This window comes from Motacilla alba, chromosome 3 (assembly GCF_015832195.1).
Source record: "Motacilla alba alba isolate MOTALB_02 chromosome 3, Motacilla_alba_V1.0_pri, whole genome shotgun sequence".
Classification (NCBI taxonomy): domain Eukaryota; kingdom Metazoa; phylum Chordata; class Aves; order Passeriformes; family Motacillidae; genus Motacilla; species Motacilla alba.
Genome location: NC_052018.1, coordinates 29,724,705 through 29,741,462, shown reverse-complemented (window position 1 = coordinate 29,741,462; position 16,758 = coordinate 29,724,705). Strand labels below are relative to the sequence as shown.

Genomic DNA, 16,758 nt, shown 5'->3' with positions numbered 1-16,758 from the left:
TGGGGAGGGCCCTTTTTACCCCTCCAAGTATGCATATTTTTTTTTTTTTGCATCTTGTTTTATTATGTAAAATGAAAAAATACTCTATTTGAAAACTGAACTAGAAATATATCTGCAATCATAGTCTGTGAACACTCAACATTTTTCATAATTGTAACACAGCACTATGGGGGAATACACTGACAGATGGAGACTCCAATGCATTCTGCAGACTACACTACAGACCTGAACATATTAATGGATTCACAAGATCAGACAGACAACATCTCTATTAAAAGAAATTAATATATTTAATACTAAAATTACTCATTTCATTTTTGTTTAATATTAACTCTCTGCAGAAGTGCACATGAAATTTTAATTGTACCTACATTGCTAAGGCTGCTCATTATGCTTTAACATAGCTGTGGAAAGAAGCCCCTTAAGTTGTTTGCTTGTCATGTTTTGTGACATGATGCTAGTGGCCAATTTTTAAGTTACTTAAAATTACTAATTAAATTCTACAAATTTTACATTTATGTTTAAAATATATTCATTTATCAAAGACAGCATTAGATGATAATACAGGACTCAATAAAACTGACAATTTTCTGTGCAAGAATAGCAGTGGTCCATAACCCTGATGTTTTAGCTCAGCTGGACAGAGCATGGTGCTACCACCACCAAGGTTTGGGGGTTCAATCCCCATACAGGCTGTACATTTAATGGCTGGACTTGATGATCCTTGTGGGTCCCTTCTAAGTCAGGACTATCCTGTGATCTTAAAAACTTTATTTAGATTTATAGTCTGAGCCTAAACTTTAACTAAGCTTAACCCATTTCCCTCTTCTCCTAAACACATTCCTCATTGTATGGTCAACCAACCTTTGTATGCAAGCAACAGCACAAGCAAACAACTCATGTGGATTAACCAGATCACAACTCACATACACATTAATTTTTTTCCCCAAATCTCTGAACATATCTAATACTATGTGCCATTCTTAAATAAGTGGAAAAAAAGAAACTCTTGTTACCTTTTCAGCTGTTAACTGTTTTAATGGTTTTTCTGATTCTTTCTCTCTCTTTTTCTCTTCTTTCTTTTTTTCTTTTTCCTTCTGCAAAAAGAAAAAAGCATTTTGCTAGTACCCAATTTGCAAACATATTAAATGTCTACAGCCATACAGACCATTAACAGACATCTTCAGTTACTCCCTTTTAAATCATTTATCTGCTCTCCTTCCACAAGTGACTCATTTTGCACAAATACTAATATTAAAAATACTGTGACTTTTAGATTAAATTCAAGAAATTCACTTTTTTACCTGCTCATCTGCTTTTCTGCTTAATAAGCAGAAGGAAAAAAGAACCAGTACTGATTCTCCTCAGCTAAGCAGAGCTGAAGAGAAAAAATAATGTACAAGTATAAGTATCTCCGTTAACTCTGACAGCCTCTGTCACTGAGGGTGGATGGCAGCTGCTTTGACCAAAGAACTAGATTAAGGTAAATTGCATGCTGCTTTCTGCAGAAAGGTACTAATTTTCAAAGGCCAGTCTAGTAGTCCTAAAAAATACTCCTGAATGTAAAAAAGTTGCCTTGGGCCATATGACAGGCCAGCTGAGTCATGAGACATTATGTTGTTCCAGAAAGTGAAAATATAAAGATCCCTTTACTTTGAATGTGTTGTAATGACATTACAGATATTTCTTCACTTTAGTTTTCAATGAATGAATGTGCCAAAATTACTGACCCATCTGACTAAAGCAAAGCACAAAATATGCCTTAAGGAATAACATGAAGAAGATACAGACTTTCTAGGTTAGCAATTGCTTTGACAAAGTGTTAGTCTGCCTGCATTTACCTTGTACGCCTACAGCGTAGTACTAGTGAGTATATTTGAACTGAATGGATGACACTGTAGCTCCTAAACATTCTTTTGGCCATTAGACTTGCACCCCTGTTTGTTCAAAGCCTCAAAACAGCCTTGTTTCAGAAAACATTACTGTTTACAAGTTTCCCAATATTACGCAGAAGGTTGAGAGGCTAGATCTGTCCATGCAGCTCCAGTATTAAAAATAAAACAGTTAATAATTGTGTCAGTAAGGAATACTTGTGAGTTGTTTTTTTTAACACCCAGTATACACAATTTAAAAATTTTTATAGCATGCTATTTACTTAGTATAGTTCTAACACTCAGATGAAGGTTCTGGGTTTTTGTTGTTTTGGGGGTTTTGTTTGTTTGTTTGTGTTTTTGTTTGTTTGGGGTTATTTTTTGGAGGTGACTGGGCATAGGGGGATCCACATAACACATTCTTCAAAACTTCCAGTAATTCATTTTCTAACCTTTCACCGTATTTACGAGATGGACCGGGACTATTCAAGTCCCAACTAACCCATGTGAATTATTTCATCAAAGCATTAACCTGAACACTCGGTTCCTGGCAAATCACACTTCCACACCAAGCACCTGCTTAAAAGCAACAGAAAGCAATGACCACAGTCATGAAATCCCAATAGGGAAATTTGGAACATCTGTTTTGATGAAAAGAAACAGAGACCAACTTAGATTTCACTGAATAACAGAACACAAAAGTGAACACAGTGGTACAAACTAGAGGCCTTGCCAATGCTGTATCTCACCTGTGGTAATGCAAGGTGTTCAAGAAATGTCTGTATCACTGGGACAAGTACAGAGCAGTATTTTATTTTGAGGTCACATAATAACCTGAGACTTGCAGTCTTATTGAACTAGGATTACAAATGCATAGCCATGCCTTTCAAGGAAGCTCAGCCTCTCTTCCACTACTGTTTCACTGACCCTAGTACCAATCTGCATTCTAGTGTACACACAAATTACATTGTCAGAGCAACAACTTTTTGAAGTCTTCCATTTTCTGTTTCCACATCCCATTCCAACCTTCTCAAGTTGAATAATTTAAATAAACATAGTCTCTTTAAGATGACTGCATCAAAGGAAGTGTGACCAGCAGGTCAAGGGACATGATTCTCCTCCTCTGCTCTGCTCTCACAAGACCCTTCCTCTGCAGCTGGGGCCCCCAACATCAGAAGGACGTGGATGCCCTGCAGCCCAGAGAAGGGCCACAAAAATGACTGGAGGCTGGAGCACCTCTCTCTCAAGATGGGCTGAGAAAATTTGGGTTGTCTAAGTTTGGAGAAAAAAGAAGACTCCGGGGACACTTCATAGCAGCCTTCCTATAATAGTACCTAAAGGGGGCTTCAGGAACAATGGGTAAGGACTCTAGCAGGACAGTGACAGGAGAAGGGGGAATGGCTTTAAACTGAAAGAGAGCAGGTTTAGATTAGATACTAGGAAGAAATTTTTTACTGTGAGGATGGTGAGGCACTGGAACAGATTGCCCAGGGAGGCTGTGGACCCCCTATCCCTAGAAGTGTTCAAGGCCAGCTTGGATGGGGTTTTGAGCAACCTGTTCATAGCAGGGGGTCTGGAACTAGATGATCTTTAAGGGCCTTTCCAACTCAAACCATTCTATGACTCTACAATTCTATGATTTGATTCCTCTCCTCCCAGGAAAGGTTGTTTGAAGTGTCATTTAAGTACTCTTACTTTTCAATCACAGTACCTTAAACTTCCTTAAATAGGTTTAAGGGAAAGCAGAGTTAAAGTTTTTGCATTTTTTCCAGCATGTCCTGATTTCCAGTTTGACTTCAACTGATTTTTAAAGTATGTTTTGTCAAAAAAACTCACTTATGGAGTAAAAAGTATCTGGAAACATTTATTCTTCAAGGATTCAAGAACAAGGAGGGTTTGCGGGTAGTTTCATATGGCAAACACTCTTTAAAGGTGACCAAATATAAATATATGCCTCTTGTTGCCCTTAACAAATCTCTGAAAACTTAATAGTGACTATATTAAGACTTAAAATAAACTGTTCTCCTGTGTTTCTACCTCCACACCTCACAGAGTCTACAGAAACAGTCTTGATTCCCAGCAACTTTATTTTCATTCATTTAATTTTCACTGTGCACTTGAAAAGCCACAAGTCCTTCATCTTCACACTTCCTGATTTCAAAATTCAAGCTTTCTGCCTCAGCTCCATTAGATAAAAATGAATTCAGACTAAATAAAAACATTTCTCAGATGTTGCATTCATGCCAGAACTTCAACTCAAGCGCTTCATTACTTGCAAAAGCAGTCAAAAAGCACTAAGAAGATAATAAAATTAAATTGACTTTATACTGGTGTTAAATTCTAAGCAAAGATCATTAATTTTTTTCAAGTTTCATTTCTAATAACATGGCATACTAGTTACACAGAAGAACTTTCAAATGAGAATGCACCAAGACAGGTAGATAAGAAAGTAAAGGCAAGTTTCATTCTTAGTGGCTGCTGCTACTCCTGATACAACTTAAAACACATGACAAATTCAACAAGGCTTGTGGTCTTAGTCCATGACACTGACATTTATATTTTAATCAATGTTTAAATACAGCTGAACTAAAATAATTTATAACTTCTGTCCAAATTTTTTGTACTTAGAAGGAGAAAGCTTGCTTTATGTTCACATCATAAATTATTTCATATATTGCATATTCTCAATTGAAAGCAAAGTATCTAAAAGAAGCTAACACTGGATATTCACATTCTAAATATGAATTTTATTATTGTTGCAAATTATGACATTTACTGGAAGTGGATATAAATGATGCCTCATCTACTACTTGCTTGTGTGTTATGCTTTTCAAAGACGCATCTAAACAGTATATGTGTTAGCACACACACATATCCCAGCCAGAAAGATATTAAAACCAGTATGAGTCAAAGTAATTCTATATTTATCTCCAAGGAGAATGAACTAAATGGCTGGAACAATACTGATAATTTAAAATCTCGAATAAACAAGTAATACAAAAAAAGATATCAGAAATTATTTCTGATGACTCAGGACATTCCCATTAGCTGGGAATTAAGTGGGTTTTCCACAATTTCATGACACTAAATCAGAAGAGAACAAGAATTTTGATATATAAACACCAAGAAGTAACAACACATGTACTTCACAGTTGTGCTGGGTCTTTTCATTTAGCTAGTCCAAGAAAAAAGGAGAGATGTATTTCAAATATGTGAAGGATTAACAGCAATTCAAACTCTCAAGTTACCTCAGTGAAATTACTCTATAGAGATGTAAACATTTGTGCAAAGCAGTAACCTGATAAGAGTTACACCCCAAACCAATATACCTCTGCCTTGCTCTTCTCAGCAGCAGCTTGCAGAGAAGGAGAAGATGCCAAAGGCTGAGCAGCATCAGATGTTATCTGTACAAAACAGAGGAAAGAAATGAGAAAGAAAATAAGCAAGAACAGCTGGGAAGGGAGGCAGTAGAGGTGACTAAGGGCCATGATTTTCATTCTTTTTTTTCCCAATAATATTGATGGTAGTGGTTACACCACGTAGAAGAAACATAAAGAGGAGACAAAGTTGCTTTGTTTTTCCTGAGTACAATATTTAAAGGATATGTTTCAGGTAGGAAAGTGTGACTTATAATGAAATTCACTAGGACAGAATATAAGAAAATGAACCTGAATAAGATCATATCAAAGGCGTAAGAAAAATAATTAGGTTTCATCCATTGTTCAATTTTTATCCAGTGTAACTACTGAAATATTAATGTTCTGAAGCATGAAGGCAGACTGTCCCAGAGGATGGGGAGAGAAGAGACCGCCTTTGTTCAATGCAATAGAATATTTTTATTAAGAGAAATGCAAAATAACTCTGAAAGTTATACATTAATTAAAGTTCTAATTAACTCTCTAAGAGCACTCCAAGTACATAAAGAGCTTAGGGTTAATATAAAGCCACATAGCAGCAGGTTGAAGGATCTCAGACAAGTGACACTTCTTTTCTAGGAATTGGTATGTAAAATTGCTATTAGCATCACTAGACTTTCAGAATTCTCCAAAAGGTGTAACTTAAATATGCAACAAATACAGTTTGCTCAAAAAACCAGGATTTCTGTAAAGGCATTTTCATTCATCTTCCTATCCAATGTTTTTATGCATAGCTGATTACTTTAATGGAAACATTATCTTTCTATTTCCCTTATTATAAAAACAAAACTGAAATACATTTTCCAAATATATAGAAGATCTTCAGAGCCATAAAGCTGACACTTCTACACTATTTTGTATCGCCTCTATTATCTAGAAGGAAAATTTAGAAAGAAATGAAGCTATAATAACGAAGCTATATGTTGGACGAAAATAAGCAATTTAAATGACATGTTTTTACTTAGTTTAAAAAAAACAGCTCGCATGAAATGGAAACTGAAAGCTGATAAAAAACCCCATCTATCTCATGTCTAAATACCCTATATTTCTCACAGAAAATCCTACCAGTTTCTTTACTTAGACAGCTGGAATATTCATAGAATTTACATATTTAGTATTTTTACAAAAAAAAAAAGACCCTATGTCTATGCTGGAAGGTGGTGTAGAGCTGCAGGAAAGATATTTATAAGGTTTATTTTTAAAGCCAAATTTTACCTGCAGAAATATGAAACAGAATTCTCATTTTTAAATTTACTGTTTTAAAATCCTTGGGTTATTAGCAGAGTTATGGATACACCTGCTGCAATGATGCAGTTTCACAAACAGTAGCATTCTGTTGCTATAGGAACATTGGGATCCTGTTTATTCTGACTGCACCACATTGCAACCAAATAATGCCGGAAAAATTATTAGGTAACTACACAATACACTGAACCATGTACTCTAACATCATACTTCTGAGTTTTCAATTAAATAAAAATGTGTAAAATTCTGATAATGAATCATCATCTTTCAAGCTGCTAACAAGTGGGATTTTTGGTTTGGGTTTGGAGTTTTTTCATTCTTTTGTATACTTCAGATTTTAGGAGAATTTAAGCTTGATAGCCCTCACAGGTGAACAGCAGGTAACAGCTACTTGCCACACAGAACACGGAAGGCAGAATTTCATTTGGGGGTTAGGGGGAAAATCAGCACTGTAGGTGTCTGTCAATTTCCATCCTCCCATAACAGTTCTTAATCTTTGAATCCTCTTCATATTATAAAGGATTAGCTAGAAGAAGGTAATTCTATGAAGGCCTGAAAGCAATTATTATAGTTTTGCCAATCAAGTAATGGAATCATTGAACTAATGAAGAAGTGTCATGCAAGCTGTCAGACAGAGCTGTGAGACAGAAAGAAAAGTAGTTGCTGTCTAGCCTGGGATATAGAACAAGTAGATGTACAAGTTGAGAAATGCCCAAGCATAATGTTTAAAGACAGCCAGCATCACTACAACCACTTCAGGCAAAAAAAGAGCACTTGAAAACACACTTCACACACGCAAATATTCAACTAAGCCAGAGAACAAAAGATGTATAACTGAAGCTAATCTTTAAGAGAAAACACATTACAATGTATAAAGAACAGATTAAGTTTACAAAATGCAAGCAACAGTACAAGGTTGAGCTGCTGAACAGCTTTATCACCACTGCATCGTGCTGAATTTCCTATCTACCAGGCTGCACCAGATAAGGAAAGTTGAATGAAAAAATCAAATCAAATCGAGTGGCTAGACAAAGCCAAACATGTAAATATTGTCTACCTAGAATTTTGCAAAGACTTTGACATCATTTTCCAGAGCATTCTCCTGGAGGAACTTGCTGCTCATGACTTAGACAGGTGCACTATTCTCTGATTACACAGGGGCTAGGTGGCCAGGCCCAGAGAGCAGTGGCAAATGGAGTCACAACCAAACAGTGGCCAGTCACTAGTGGGGTTCCCCAGGGTTTAGTACTGGGGCCAGACCTGTTTAATATCTTTCTTTATGCAGGATCTGGATGAGGGGATGGAGTGCACCATCATTCAGTTTACAGATATTACCAAGCTGGGCAGGAATGTTGATCTTCTGAAGGACAGGAAGGCTCCACAGAGGGATCTGGACAGGCTGGATCAATGGCCCGAGGCCAACAGTACATGGTTCAACAGAGTGAGGTTCCATGTCTTACACTTAGGACTCTCGGAGATGAGTGACTGGAAAATTTCCCTGGGGGAAAAGGATCTGGCAATGCTGGTTGACAGCCACCTAAATCTCTCCATGAAAATCCAAAAAGCAATTTCCAACCCTATTCCAGAATCCAAGTGAAAAAGCACACACTGATCTACTCTAACAACATGTTTGCACTATGCTCTGAAAAGTAGTCAACTAAAGATATCTGTGATTATTGGCACCTTAAAGTATCAAATGGTAACCTCTGTAACTAATCATACATACTGCCAGAAAAAGAATAAAGTTGGGAATTGTGTGCATTACCAATGTACTGCAGAATGACAACTAGCATATAATACATTATTTAAACTTTTAACTTAAGAGTAGTTACGTCTTTTGATTCAGAAATTCAGAATTGCCTAAAACAAAGAATGATGGCAAGGAGCTGTCTCTTAAGTTTTCACATTTCTCATTTTTCCACGAAATTTTAATCGCATTTCAGACCAGAAGACTTGCAGTCATTTATTTTTTAGAAATTCTTGAATCTTCTTCCATTGTTCGTGTTTTGTGACTTCTTTTTAGAAAGCCATTAGAGCAAAAACAACCATTTTGCACAATGAAATTCAATACTCTCTTTAAAGCATCTGGTACCTTTAGTGCTGAGCAAGAAATTACATACAAATGCAACAGTACTGTAAGATTTCAGTTTCACCTGTGCTCTGTGAGAAACCCTTTGGTGCATAAACAATGTAAGATCAGAAAAGAAAGAATCTCTAGATTTACAGTATTAGTCCAGTTCCCAGCCCCCCTTACATGTAAATGTGTTACCTGCCCCCATTTTCCACCCCAAAAAACTTCTATATTATCTGTTATTATTTAGTGGTGGCACTATGCAAATACATGCTAAGTTAACAGTTTGTGTAAAAGCAACAATGCAAACAGTAGTTGGCCCAATGTCTTGATGTAGTCCGTTGACCAGACTACTATTCCAAGCAAAAAAAGGTAAGCTTTAAATAAATGAAATTATCAGAAATCATAACATACAAAACCTAAGAATGATTTACTTTAGTTTAGTTTGTACTGACATGTTTGTGATGCTACGTGACAGTCACACAAACACTATCAGTCATTAAGGGGTAAGTACTTCCTGAAGTTTTCACCTGCTTTTATTTGTAGTTTTTCCAAAATCCAGCATTGATGTAATGCATGTCATTATTCACGCTTTTATGAAAGAAGATTCAAACTGAAGCTTTATAGGCCTACTCTAAGCTTCCATTTAAATATGAAATGCAGGCTGCTATCATGCAGAAGATCCAGGACATTAAAGAATGGGTGTGTTATCAAACCACTCAGGAAGTCTGCAGCTGAACTAAATACAAAAGTGCCCTCGAGTGGCCAGTTTATACACACACAATATGCAGGGAATTAGCCTAAATGAAGAGGAATATTCTGCTTTCATTTGACAGGTTTTAAGTTTAGCTGTTGCATATGTTCTTCTTATTCCAGCAGATTTTCAACTTTATTACTCTGTATCTCCAACAAATCTTGACAATACTAAAATCAGTAATTTATCCTAAAGCAGTAGCAATTATAGACTGCTAGTAGATGGATATAAACACAATAATCAATTGCTTGACATTTTTTAAAGAGGTCTATTCTTGAAATACCAAAAGAAGTATAAGAATACTATTAACAACACTTACCTACAAATTTTTTGAAGTTCTTAAGGCTAGCTGGCAAGGCATTTTTTTTAATTACTAAAACGTCCCCCTGTGCTGGTTTTGGTTGGGGTAGAAATTATTTTCTTTACAGTGGCTAGTACAGGGCTGTGTTTTGGATTTGTGCTGAACGCAAGGTTGATTAGTTATAGAGATGTTTTTGTTATTGCTGAGCAGGGCTTACACAGAGCCAAGGCCTTTTCTGCTTTTCGTACTGCCAGCCTGCTGAGGAAGTTGGGGCTGCATGGGAGCCTGGGAGGCTACACAGCCCAGACAGATGACCAAAACGGACCTAAGGGATATTCCATATCAGATGACATCATGTTCAGTACAGGAAGTGTGGGGAAGAAGGAGGAAAGGGGACATTTAGAGTGATGCCATTTGTCTTCCCAAGTCACCATTACACGTGAGATGGCTGAACACTTGCCTGCCCTTGGGAAGCAGTGAATTAATTCCTTGGTTTGCTTTGCTTGTGTGTATGGCTTTTGTTTTCCCTATTAAGCAGTCTTTGTCTCAACCCACAAGTTTTCTGGCTTTTACCTTTTCAGTTCTCTTCCCAATCCTGCTGGTGGCAGAGTGAGCAAGCAGCTATGTAGCCCTTGGCTGCTGACTGGGGTGAAACCACAACGCTCCCCTATTCTACGCTATAACACTGGACACCCTGAAGAGAGATCCAGAGTCCCGTGTTTCACAAAAAAGAGCAGTGGTTGGCTATGAAAGAAGCCAGTACTGCTCTTCTGCCAATACTGTGAAGACATTCAGCACTCCTCCTCCACCTCTTCAGAGTTACCATCCTAATTACAGGAATAGATGAAGATTATGCATAAGCCAGTTGTAGTTCTGAACACATGCAAAGCTATAGACGTTTGTAACATTTACATCAAACATAGACAGAACTATACACTGTTCGGGAAAATACAGATATATTTAAGAGACTTGAGAACAAAATATTTTTTCACAACTCTAATCCAGAACACCCACACCTATTGTTGCCCACTTTTTTTTAGGTTATTTATTTTCTTCTTTAGATAACCACCTCTGTAAGATATTACAGAGAGTCACCTTGGTTTAGTTAAATGTTGACACTGGAAAAACAAAACAGATGCTTTGAATCTCTGCTTTGAATTGCCCTCCATTTCTCCTGTCCAGTCAAACCAGTGCTTACTGCATTTGTTCCAGAGAAAACTGTCTTTAACGAGAACTTCCCGGCACTTCAGAACAACACCTTCTTTTCCCCTAAGTGGCTTGCTCTGCTGCATGCAAGACTATTTACATTTTCATGATCCATGTTAAACTGGCAAGGTAGTCACTAGAGATTTCATCTTTGGCAAAGTTTTGTTTATTTGGACATAGCAACTTGTAGCTATGTGGTCTAGCTGCGTGAAGTACTTATGGAAGTAGGGAAAACAAGACCCTGCATGTGGGAGCTACTGGGAATGCAGCTGGCTTACTGAAAATCCAGTCTGGCTTCTCCAACTCCCTCATTTATTCCACTGCTTGGCAAAGTGCTTCTGAAGGGCTGTCACTTGTGATTTGCCCAGGCACTGATACTGGGGCAAACACTATTTAACTTCTTCAGTAATGAGCCATGCAGTGGTGCAGAGTACAGGTTTGCAAAGGGTACAAACAGGAAGAATGGTTCATGCACTATAGAGGCGCCCTGCCATTCAGAGCACCACTGACAGGATGGGCATCAAGAGTCAAAGGAAAGCGCCAAGCCTTGCACCAGTATGGCAGTGCAGTAACTTCATGCACCAATATGGGTTCAGTATCAAGTGGATGGAAAGCAGATGTGCAGAAAAGGACCTGGAGATTCTGGTGGACAAGCTGGACACAATCTTGCACCAATTCTGGGCTCACAAGTGAAGCTGGAACCCAGGATATTCCTCTGACTGCCCTGGATGGCTTGAGACCCTGGCAGGGGGCTCAGAAACCTTGGCACGGAGTCAAAGACATCTGTGCCTTTGATTTTGACCCATGGAAAAATTACCAGCTTTGTGTGAGGATGTAGAAGGCACAAGAGTTTGAGGAGAATGATAGTTAATTTGTCATATGGTGAATTTTGGAGTTTTAAGAATGGGGGTTCAAGAGGCAAGATGGAGGAATCTGGGTGTGTCCTGTCCTCCTTGTCCTCCATCTTCTGCTGTGATGGTGACACTTTTGGATTGGTTTAGAGTAGAGACAGACTGTCTAACATAGGTGATAGGTATTGGAAATTTATTGTAAATAAAGTATACGTAGTTCTTAGTATAAAAAACTAGCACCGCCTCAAGGGCAGTCAGTGTGCCACGAACTGACCTGCCAGACAGACCTCTGCAGGTCAGAGAAAGAATGGATTAGATAAGAGAAAACAAACAACCTTGAAAAGCAGAACCCACGCATCTAGACTTCTTCAGTCTTGGGGCTGGGAAAAAGAGACTTTCTAACACCTCAGGTCATCTCGACCTCAGAGACCCCATCAGTACAGGAGAGACAAGGGCACACTGAAGCAAGTCCAGCAAAGACCTACTATGATGATCAAAGGCCTGGAGCACCTTTCAGACAAGGAAAGGCTTAGTGAGTTCAGATTGTTTAGTCTGGAGGAAAGAAAACTGGGAGGTGGGGAATAAGCAGGGAACAAAGACTAAGGCAGACAGACTGTTGCCTGTGACACCCAGAAACAGGACCAAGAGGCACTGAACATAAACTGAAACACAGGAAACTCATTGAAACATAAGAATAAATTTCTTTCATTCTTTTACTGTGGAGGTGGTTGAATACTGGAACGGGTTGCCCAGAGAGGTCTTAGAGTCTCCAGCCCTGGAGACATTCAAAACTCAATTGTATATGAGACTCAACAACCTGTTCTAGATGACCCTTACTTGGAGCAGGATGAAGTCCAAGGGTTGCTTCCAACCCTATTCTGCAAATCTATAATTTAACCCATTCTAACAAAATTATCTTGAAAATAATTTGTCCTGCTTTCCCTACCCTTGCCTTCAAATCGTAATTCTTGTAGGGTGTTTCAGTGCTCCTATTGATGCCTATCTTGACTAGCAAATTTTAAAAACACTTCCTATCAGTTGATTCCAAAGTTTTTCATAGACCACAAAAAACTCCAGTAAGTTTACTGCACTTTTGGGAGGGGTAACTGGTAACCACTCCCTCCACAATAATGACTGAATGCTTCTGAATGCTGGCTACTATAAACTGAAATGTTCACGTGCTCTTTAATACCCCAATTTGTATATCTTAAGATGCCTACCTAACATATTTTAGTGCAGTAAGTGTATTACAGATTTCATCTCCTTTAAGAAAACTTTCTGGAAAGTGTGCCATCACAATCTCAAAACACACATCACATTTTAGCCAGTTGCCTAAGTTCATACTTCTTAAATTATACACAATGTCTTAGGAAAACATGAAAAATGTAGACCCATAATTCTTTTCCTTCAGTGAACTTAAGAGTTACATGAAACTTCTGCTCCATACATAATTCATATTCTTTCTTAAATACAGAAACTTCGTTTCCTATTCTCTAAACATTGTCAAGATGTGATACCATAGTCCCACTTCATGTACTGGAATAGACTGTACCAGTTCATAGTTTTTGAGACTGAAAGTATTTGAAATCTACTTCAGCTGAATCATCATCCAACTTGAATAAGGTGATTTCTAAATGCATTCTCCTACATACTTATTTTTATTAAAAGCTGTAGAGATTGTTTATGATGATACCTACACAGCTAATCTTTATCCTCACTCAACACAGTGACCTCACTGCACTTCCTCATTACTTGTAAGGCATAAGGGTCATTGTATTAGATAAAAAATAACCAATAGTTGAAGAAGGATTTTCTTTTTACAGGTTTTTTTTTATATGAAAGAGGAGGTGCTATTTTTTTTTAATTGAGAAAGTATGACTGCTTCAAACTTGATTTCCTGAACTCTGTGCAACTTTAGTAACCATTTAACTTAGCAGCATATAGATAGTGTCAAATTCAATTATTAAGGTTGTGAACCAGAAAAAACTTCTTTAGTGCAGTCCTGTGTCTCAAGGAATAACTCCAGCAGTTCTTACTGCATATTCTAGACAGATTTTACTCTTTCTGGAAGCTTGGTTCTAAAAATTACACATTTCCTCTTTATTTATTGATAAACTGTAATAATCTACTTCAAAGCTGAAGTCCTCTAGGCCAGTAATTTTGGAAGATCCTTAGTAACTCCACAAAACCTAAAACAAGGGTTTTTCATTTCTCTTGGCCACTAAGATCATGAGCCTCATTAACAACTGTTCCTCAACATAACCAGTTGCACAGCTCTGGTAAATATTTGGGACTCAATACAGAGATTGTCAGTGAACACGAATATTCTGTTCAGACACTACTTGCATAAAACACCACATTCCAGAGCATTTCTCCATGGCTCATACTTGCCTCACTTATATTTATTGCAACCATTCTGAAAAAGTCCATCAAGTCATTTATTTAAGCATACAAGTTCAGATTCTTGGGGAAAGGTGTTCGTGTAATTGCAAGCTGTGCTCTTTTAAGAGTGTTCCAGGAGACAAACTAAAGGAGCATAAGCAGTTTAATGAGAATCCAAAGCAAAAAGGTTTAACAGTCTTCAGGACTAAGGTGGTTATAGATGAAACTGTTCTGCAAGCTTTACCCTTTAGTCCTAGGATTGCTGGGTACAAAAAACCCCTATGACGAATATAAAAGGATTTGTGAGTGGACGAATATAAAAGGATTTGTGAGTGCTGCCAAGTGATGATCAAGTACAATTCCGAAGTGGAACGATATTCCCAGTTTCATGTCTGTACTACCTGAAGGATAGTTTTACCATCCAAAAATCATCTCCTGCGACTTGACCTATGGCAACTGACTGTTGTTAACTACCGAAGCAATGCAAGCTCCCACTTGCATTTCAGAAGCTTTCAAGAATAAATGAGGTCAAAAAGTACAACATATTGCACAGGAAACTGTTCTTGTTACTGTATCTTGGATGCATCATTTATAAAGATGCCCTGATTGTTTCACTGCTATTTGAAGTTTGATTTATTGGCTTCTGTGCTATACTTTACATCATTCATAGTTTACATATGCCTAAAAATCAAGAATGAAGTCTGGCAGAAATTGATTCCAGGACAATAGTATTATGCTGAAGATATTTAAAATACATTTACTTGCCAACAGCTATTGCTGCTCCTAAGCTGATTATTCAAAGAACAAAACTAGTTCTTTCCAATAAACAATATCACATCCCATGTGTTATTCACAGGACAAACATACATACATTGTTCCAGGGTACTAGCCTCTGAGGTCTTTCTGTAAATTAGCCACAAGCCTGCACTGGGTCTAAACAAGAAAAGGAGAGTAACTATTTACTGGTAATCCACTTAAAACAGCTGAGTAAATTATATCATAATTTAGTCCTGAACAGTGATACAGAACAAGCATCTCACATTTTTCCAAAAATGATAGATCAGAAAACTGAGATAATATACATTTTAGTAGATTTAAAAGATTTTTAAAGTCTGGTTGCTTTCAGTCACCATTCAATTATTCTAATGTATATTTGATTTCTACTTAAATGCCCTATTCTATTTAAAATGTAACTAGCCAATAAAATCACGGATGCCTTTTTTTGCCCACAGCTTTATCCTTCACTTTTTAGTGAACTATGAAAAAAAAATTTCATATTTGCATATTTTTAGTCTGCATGTTTGATGGCACTTCTGGTCTCTGCACTAGCTAATTTTGTTAGTATACTGTGCAACTCTAAAAATCAAACTCAGTAATACAACTGTCTTGTCAGAGAGCAAAAGATCTTCTATACTTAAGAATAATAAAATAGAAGATTTGCAAAAAAAGACATTTGTAACTGATTGTAAAAAAATTAATCCTGACAGTCAAAAACTGAACCTTGATATATACTCCTGGGTTTCAACACAGAATACATTCACAGAGATGTACTGGTAGACAAACTTGAAAAGTTTATGAACGCAGCAAAATCACACTAAAATATTGTACTGCATGTTTTAAAATAATCTATTCAAAACAACTTTTATGCTATGGGAATCTTTTCCCATGAGCAACTTGCTCATGGATGAAATCTGGGAAAACCCCTTAAATTTTCAAATGACACCTCAGTGAAATTATCACATTAGGAAAGTGACCCTTAGGCACTGCAACCCTCTTTCTGCACTTCTGTATCACCTGCTTATATCTAGAAGGGATTTCTTTTTAAGAAAAGACAATATATGTATGCACCTCTAACTTAAATTAGTCCTAATCCAAGCTGAAGGCATTTCCATTTCAAACGTGATAATAAAAATTCTTGTGTCCCACCAAGAATACTAATTTTGATTAAAAATAGGGTACAAGATGCTCTTTGCAAATATAAGTATAGTAAAGAAATTTTCCAGAACAACAGAAATGCAGAGTACCAGACAAGCAGAATGGAGGCTCAGCTTCACCTTTTCTTCTTCTTCCTTGTCAGGCCCAGACCCAGTAGAAAGACAATCACTGAACACCAGCTGCAGCACTACAGGCACACATGAGCTGGGCCAGGGCCAGAGCCAGGGAGGATAAGCCAGCACAAGCATCAGACAACGACTGTAGGTGCTACACCAGTGCAGCTCATTTACTATCATGTACTTTTAGGATCTGCCATAACTGTGACTACAGATTGTCCACCTCAAACCTGATGCCTTGTGGTCTTCAAGAAACACAGGCGACTCTGAATGCATTCGACTCATCTATTGCTAAAAGATTGTATGATCAGATTTTGTTCCCAGAAAGATTATGCCATTGACACTAGTCAATGAAAGAAAAGCCCAAGTTGGAAGAAAGTACTCAGCAGTAACACATATGTATCTCTTCAGCTTGTCTAGATGGTATCCTTGCTGCTACAGCAGGTAAATGATTCATCTTACTCTGCAATATGATAAAGCTAATTACTCCTTCAAACATATTAAGGCAGGAGTGAACTGCTACATTTGACGCCAAGGTTCTCTGTGTAGAAAGATATTGAGTGTCTTAAAAACTTTTTTAAGAAGTATAATTTTAAACTCTTCTTCCTAC

The 16,758-nt window shown here is 37.4% G+C and overlaps 1 protein-coding gene across 2 annotated transcripts in view; it reads right to left on the bottom strand.

Moving 5' to 3' along the window:
- The window catches only part of SMAP1 (small ArfGAP 1), a 91,945-nt gene that overhangs the window by 42,892 nt on the left and 32,295 nt on the right, over nt 1-16,758 (bottom strand). The window contains exons 5-6 of one of the 2 annotated variants that reach the window (XM_038130473.1): nt 5,201-5,275; nt 1,017-1,097 (exon numbers count right to left, since the gene is read on the bottom strand). In XM_038130473.1, the coding sequence (XP_037986401.1) occupies nt 1,017-1,097; nt 5,201-5,275 (156 nt within the window). The remainder of the gene's footprint in view (nt 1-1,016; nt 1,098-5,200; nt 5,276-16,758) is intronic. The other variant, XM_038130474.1, reaches the window with a different exon arrangement.